Raw genomic sequence first — 6,191 nt, forward strand, 5'->3', positions numbered from 1 at the left:
ATTTCAGACCTTGTAGATAGGCTCTCTCATGCATTGATCTTCACCTCACTCGACCTAAGGTGGGGCTACAACAATGTCCACATTTGTAAAGGAGATGAAGAGAAGGCTGTGTTTATCACTCATAAGGGACTATACGAGCCAACGGTTGTGACCTTCAGTCTATGCAATGCACCTCGTTCGTTCCAAGCAATGATAAACGAGGACCTGAAGGAAGAAATTGCAATAGGACATGTTGTGGTCTACATCGACGATATCCTCATCTTCACAGACGACCTCACTCTGCATCGCCAACTGATGGAGCAGGTTCTAAAGAAGCTGCGCAACAATGATCTCTTTGTCAAACTAGAAAAGTGCAAGTTTGAGCAACCCTTAGTTCATTTTCTGGGACTTGTTGTGTCGAAGGACTCAATCTCCATGGACAAGTTTAAGATACAAGATGTTAAAGAATGGCCTACTCCGACCAAAGTCAAATACGTTCAAGCTTTCCTCGGATTAGCCAACTTCTATCAACACTTCATCAAGGACTTTGCCAAGATTGCACGACCACTCACAAAGCTCACATACAAGGACATCCAGTGGCAATGGGGAAAAGAACAAGAGCAGGCCTTCGAAGGACTCAAACCACATTTATAACGGCTCCAATCCTTTAAATCCTGAATGATACAGCTCAATATAGGCTAGAGTCTGACTTTGCAATGGGAGCAGTTTTGGAACAACTTGGAGAAGATAAGCTGTGGCACCCAGTTGTTTTCTATTCCAAGTCCCTAAATGTTCACAAACACAACTATGAGATCTACAACAAGGAGCTCTTAGCCATCATCCGAGCCTTGGAATAATATCGGAGGGACACCCTGAACCAACTGAGATCTGGTCAGACCATCTCAATCTCACCTACTTCCGACAAGCACAGAAGCTCACATGCCAACAAGCCCAACGGAGTTTATTCATGTCTCGCTTCAACTTCATTCTGAAGCACTATCCAGGAAAGACAATGCTACGAGCCGACCCTCTGTCCAGAAGGCCAGATTATGAAGAGGGGATAAGCAGCTATCACTTTGAACAGACACTGCTGAAACCTGAGTTTTTTTGCAATCAAAGCTATGCAACCTGGTCATGCCTCCATTGTTGACGATAAGGAGCTACTTGAACGCATCAAGAAGGCCCTTGAAGATGACAAAATGACGAAGCACTACAAGGAGTTGCTAGCCAGTGGTCCCTGAGAGTTTGGAAAGTACCTACAGGATTAGAACATGGAGAACAGTTAACTGTTACTGAGGCAAAGTCTACATGCCCAAAGACCAAAGCATCTGCCTCGACCTGCTTAAACTACATCACAACACACTACTAGCAGGTCACCCAGAAAGATGGAAGACCTTAAAGGTCATTGCACAGAACTATTGGTGGCCTGGCATGTCAGTGAACGTCAAGAAGTACGTGCAAGGATGCGACACTTGCCAACGGAACAAGTCAGTCAGGAAACAACTGCACGGACTACTGCAACCAAACAAGATCCCCACTGGTCTATGGGAAATCTAGTCAATTGACATCATCTCTCAGCTCCCACCCTCAGTTGATCAAATATGTGACCAATCCTCAGTCAGATGACACCAACAGCTATGTGACCTTAGCTGTGCAATAATAGCAATAGGAATTCTCTTATAAATAGAACATTGAGCAGTCAGGACAATGGACAAGTGGTGTTTGATATTTATTGTTCATGGACTATTGTCTATCTTTAGCACAATAGTAGCTAGAATTGCTTGTAAGTATTTGGTCCTATTGTCAGGATAGTATATCAGGCCAGAGGCTGGCACACCTATAAATCAATCACCCCTTTCCTCTCTACTCTCACTAGTGTGATTCCCTTAAGCTTCAGAGTCCCCAGTCAAATTCTGGTAACCTAGGTTTGTGGTATGCCCTCATTAGCTCATTAAGAGTCTCAGATAGACTTTCCATCACATCTATATCCTCAGAAATTATTTAGAATTATTTAGACCTCCAACAGGTTCTCATCTGACCTCTGTATAGGCCTATCACTTTAACAACCCTCTCACCACTTTCCCCACCTACTCAACCTCTTCACTACTATACTGAACAACTGAGGGAAGCTATCTGGCCTACATCTGATCTGATTATCTCAGGTGATAGTTACCTAGTCTTTCTATCAGGTAACTCTCACACACGTCATAGGTATATCTCAGTAACACCCACACTATTATAAATAATTATCTGAGCATGCTGAGACTTTACCTTGTTGAATAGAATATTCGTCAACCTTTAGTACCACCAATGATAATATACAATTAAATCCATATAGATTGGCTAATATGTAACATTTAACTGTCAATTACAAGCCATCACAATTGCATATAGTGTTGAATAATGTTAAACATTGAAGAGTATAAGTAGCATTGACACTGATTATGAAACTTCTAGCTCTAGCGTATATAGAGCGGCAGCAGCAAAGAAGATAATATAAAGTTACACAATATGGTGATCACATATTAGATCAAAATATTGAGGCTATCACATATGGGACTTTTTCTTTTGATGTGCATACTCAACAATAATGATGAGATTACACTAATGCTAGACAAGTTGTAGATCTTTTGTTTTTATTATTGAGTGAAATGTTATATTGTGTATCAATGAAGATAAGCTTTTGATATATATTCTTCTACATTTAACCGTAATAATGCTACAGATATGCTGCAGATAGCTCAGATAACACAAGATGCTTTGATTATGCTGATTATCAACAGTGTTATAATAGCTCCACAGTGTATACTCAATCTGAATTTTATTTAAAATATTATGTTTCAGGTCAAAATAATCAAATGACAAACACAATGCACTAATAAACATAGAGTATCTCATCGAGTATATTGAGTGATGATGCTAAAGTGTTGTAGCATAAAGATTCTCTCGTTGCACTCTATTCTGATATATTATATAAATTGTTGCTGTTACGTAGGTGCTTGCTCATAGCATGTCTCACACAATTGTCATATGCTATATAATGGTACAGCTGGCTACTACAATGACTGAGGCTGTACCACTCATATAGAACATGCACAGCTTTGTTGTGTATGCACTGTTTCTCTATACTACTGTGTATTCTGAGAAGGTACTGTATAGTGCTACATAGCCACACTTGTACAGTATTATATACAGGGAGACCCTGTAACCCCACTCCGCATACAACACTTCTAAGTGAGTTACAAGCTATCCTTTATAGTTGCCATCCATGAAATAAACTGTTGCCCTCCCAAGTTCAACAGTTGCTGATATATATATGCTCAATATGTTGACTGAAAATCTTGTTTTGAGCTTTTAAAAGTGAAGCTTGTGCTATTGAGCTGAAGCTAGTGATGAGTATATGACAATTCCTAAGTGTCAACCTTTGAGCTGAAAGAGATGTTCAGAGAAGAGCAGTCATGTGAGATTCTGAAGACAGCTGCCACTGGTAATCAACACCAGATTCTGATATAATATCAACATCAGATAATAGCTATGCAGTACCAATCAAAGCCAGACACGTGTTCTAGGAACAGATATATAAGCATTCAGCTGTTATAATGAGCCAATACTGGTAACTGCATAATGGTATCAGTAAGTGGTGCACAGAAGTCAAGAACAAAATGTTAGCTGTAAATCTTCTGCTTATGCTCACAGAGCATGCTGAGATTTGTTGAGGCTAATTTGGCTCAAAATAAAGATCATAATTCTATTGATATGTGCACTCACCCTTCTTCCTCGTCAAAAAGAAGAATGACAGTCTGTAACTGGTCCAAGACTACTGACGACTGAATGCCATCATAGTGAAGAATCGGTATCCACTCCTACTTATTGTGGAACTTATAGACTAACTCAAAAACACCAAGATTTACACTGCACTCAACGTCTGCTGGAGCTACTGTTGGAATCTGGAGAATTCACACTCTAGTATTGGTTGGATGGTGTAGTGGTAACACCTCCCAGCGCATATGGGATGACCCGGTTTCAATCCCCGGTCTGACCAACTTTTCATTGTTTAACAGCTACAACAACATTCAGATTACAGCAAAGAGCATACTGATACATAAAAGTGATTTGCGAAAACTGGGTGCCTGATCAAGCACCTAAGTCACAAGCTCGTGCACACAATTTCTGGGCTTGCTCCTACCTCGCTGAGGCTTGGACTAGCCCTTCAATTACTCGCGCAACAGTGTAAATACAGTGCTACATATATCCCGCCTCTCTGAAGTATTCCACTGCATCATCCAGCGCGATTGTATAGCAAGCATCACTGATATTCGAGACACCATGGGATTCCCCATTGAAGTGCCGTCGCAGCACAGACTTGACTTTTGCGAAGGCCATCTCTATGAGATTGAATTCAGGGGAATATGGGGGCAAGAACACAAGCTTGCACACTGAGGAGTACTCAGCAAATGTAATCTGGTATCATGAGCAATGATACTTACATGCCTGATCCTCCACTAGCTCACAAATGGCCTCAGGATGGTGGATATTGCAATTGTCAAGCATGAGTATGCTCCGTGGGCTGGGATAAGGTGTTGTAAGTGGTATCTGGGAGTTGTTAGATGGTGGGATATGTCCAGATGATTGTTTTACATACCACACAGGTCTTCAGAAAATCGAGAAACATCTCAGAGGTAACTGACCCCTCAAAAATGTTCTAGGTGATAAGCCCTTCAAATGTCAAGATTGGGAGAAGGGAGTAGTGTTTGCCTCACACAAAGCAAGTACGCTGTACACAGCAACTCCCAATTGGAGCCCAACTTCGACAACGGACTGATGTGCGTCCATCCACTGCACTTTCATCACCAAACATCAGCTGAGCGGGGTCTGTGATGAGCTTGGCCATGCGGACAATATAGTCATGGCGCAATGCATTATTCCTCTCCTTGGCAATTCTTGTGACTGCCTTGGAGGACCAATGCATGCGTTGGAGAGTGTGGAGGACTGTACGGATGGAAACATGGATAAGGAACTCATTGTTGGAGTCGGTGCTGTAGCGGCGTCGATTTTAATCGCACCAAGTCCCGCATCGCGCCTTACATAGTTCGCGCTGTCCGCTATCTACGGTAATTTTTGTATAGTCACAACTCTCGTTCACATAGAGATATCGCATTTCTTTCACTAGTAGTCTCCATTTCTGTAGATCTGACTGCACACTAGAATGGTGTCTACCTTACGCACTTCTGGTCCGTTTGGCGCCATTCCAGCGCCACTTAGTGTATGGTCGTGTTAGCTAGTTCCCACATGCTCTGTGCACCGTCATCTGCCCCTGAGTCGACTCTGCAGTCCTTAAGACTTACAGAGCTCGACTTAGGTGTGTAGCACAGTTTCCTTGCAATAATAAAGACTTACAGAGCTCGACTTAGGCCATTGTGACCCCTCTGAGGCCCACTGCAGCTAACAGGCACATCTGGGACGTTGTCCTGGGGCGCAGAGTCCGCATCCTCGTCGTCTGGTGCACCAGGGACATCCACATCGTCCAGGGGAAGGCCAAAGACATTGATGAAGGGCGAGTTTCCAGGAAAGCAGCTCTCATCAAACACTGCATGCGACGAGATGAGCACCTTCTTTGCTGCAGGGTCCCAAAATTGCCAGGCCTTGGTGCCATCTGGGTAGCCAATGAAGATGCACTTGCGAGTGTGAGACTGCAGCGCTTTGCGATCCTTCTTGCGCACCAGAACATAGGCCAGAGAGCCAAAGACTCGAAAGTAGGACACATCTGGCTTCCTCCCACTGCCCTTCCATGCTGTGTAGGGTATGCCGCCGTCTAGAGCAGATGTGGGCATGCGATTTCGCGTGTGGACAAAGGTAGAGACGGCATTCACCCAGAAAGAAGGAGGGAGCTTGGATTGCGCTAGGAGGGCAGTAGCACCCTCAGAAATCGTCCGGTTGGCCCGCTCTGCCACCCCATTCTGGTGCGGCTCGTCTGTCTCTGTGTGCTGACGATGGATGCCGTGTTCTGCGCAGAAATCGATGAATTCCTGGCCCATGTACTCGCCTCCCTTGTCGTCTCGAGTGGCCTTGATGCGCAGGCCCAGGGCGTTCTCAGCATAGGCCTTGTATGACTTGAAGGCTGCAAATGCGTCGCTCTTGCGCTTGAGATAGGCCACAGCCCAGAAACGCGATGCATCGCAGACAAAGACCATCCAGTAGAGGTAGCCCTCAGG

At 43.9% G+C, this 6,191-nt stretch overlaps 1 protein-coding gene and 1 non-coding gene across 2 annotated transcripts; one reads left to right on the forward strand and one right to left on the reverse strand.

The window, feature by feature from the left end:
* Positions 1 to 3,950: 3,950 nt before the first annotated feature.
* DICSQDRAFT_t121 lies at positions 3,951 to 4,021 on the forward strand. The gene has a single exon. It is a non-coding gene; the product is annotated as a tRNA-Cys (tRNA).
* A 200-nt stretch (positions 4,022 to 4,221) lies between these two features.
* On the reverse strand, positions 4,222 to 4,407 carry DICSQDRAFT_64672 (uncharacterized protein; the record flags this gene model as incomplete). Its single annotated transcript, XM_007367578.1, has 1 exon — positions 4,222 to 4,407. A coding segment is annotated over one exon (186 nt), but the record flags the coding sequence as incomplete, so codon positions are not given.
* Positions 4,408 to 6,191: the final 1,784 nt, after the last annotated feature.

The sequence above is a fragment of the Dichomitus squalens genome, assembly GCF_000275845.1.
Source record: "Dichomitus squalens LYAD-421 SS1 unplaced genomic scaffold DICSQscaffold_26, whole genome shotgun sequence".
Taxonomy (NCBI): domain Eukaryota; kingdom Fungi; phylum Basidiomycota; class Agaricomycetes; order Polyporales; family Polyporaceae; genus Dichomitus; species Dichomitus squalens.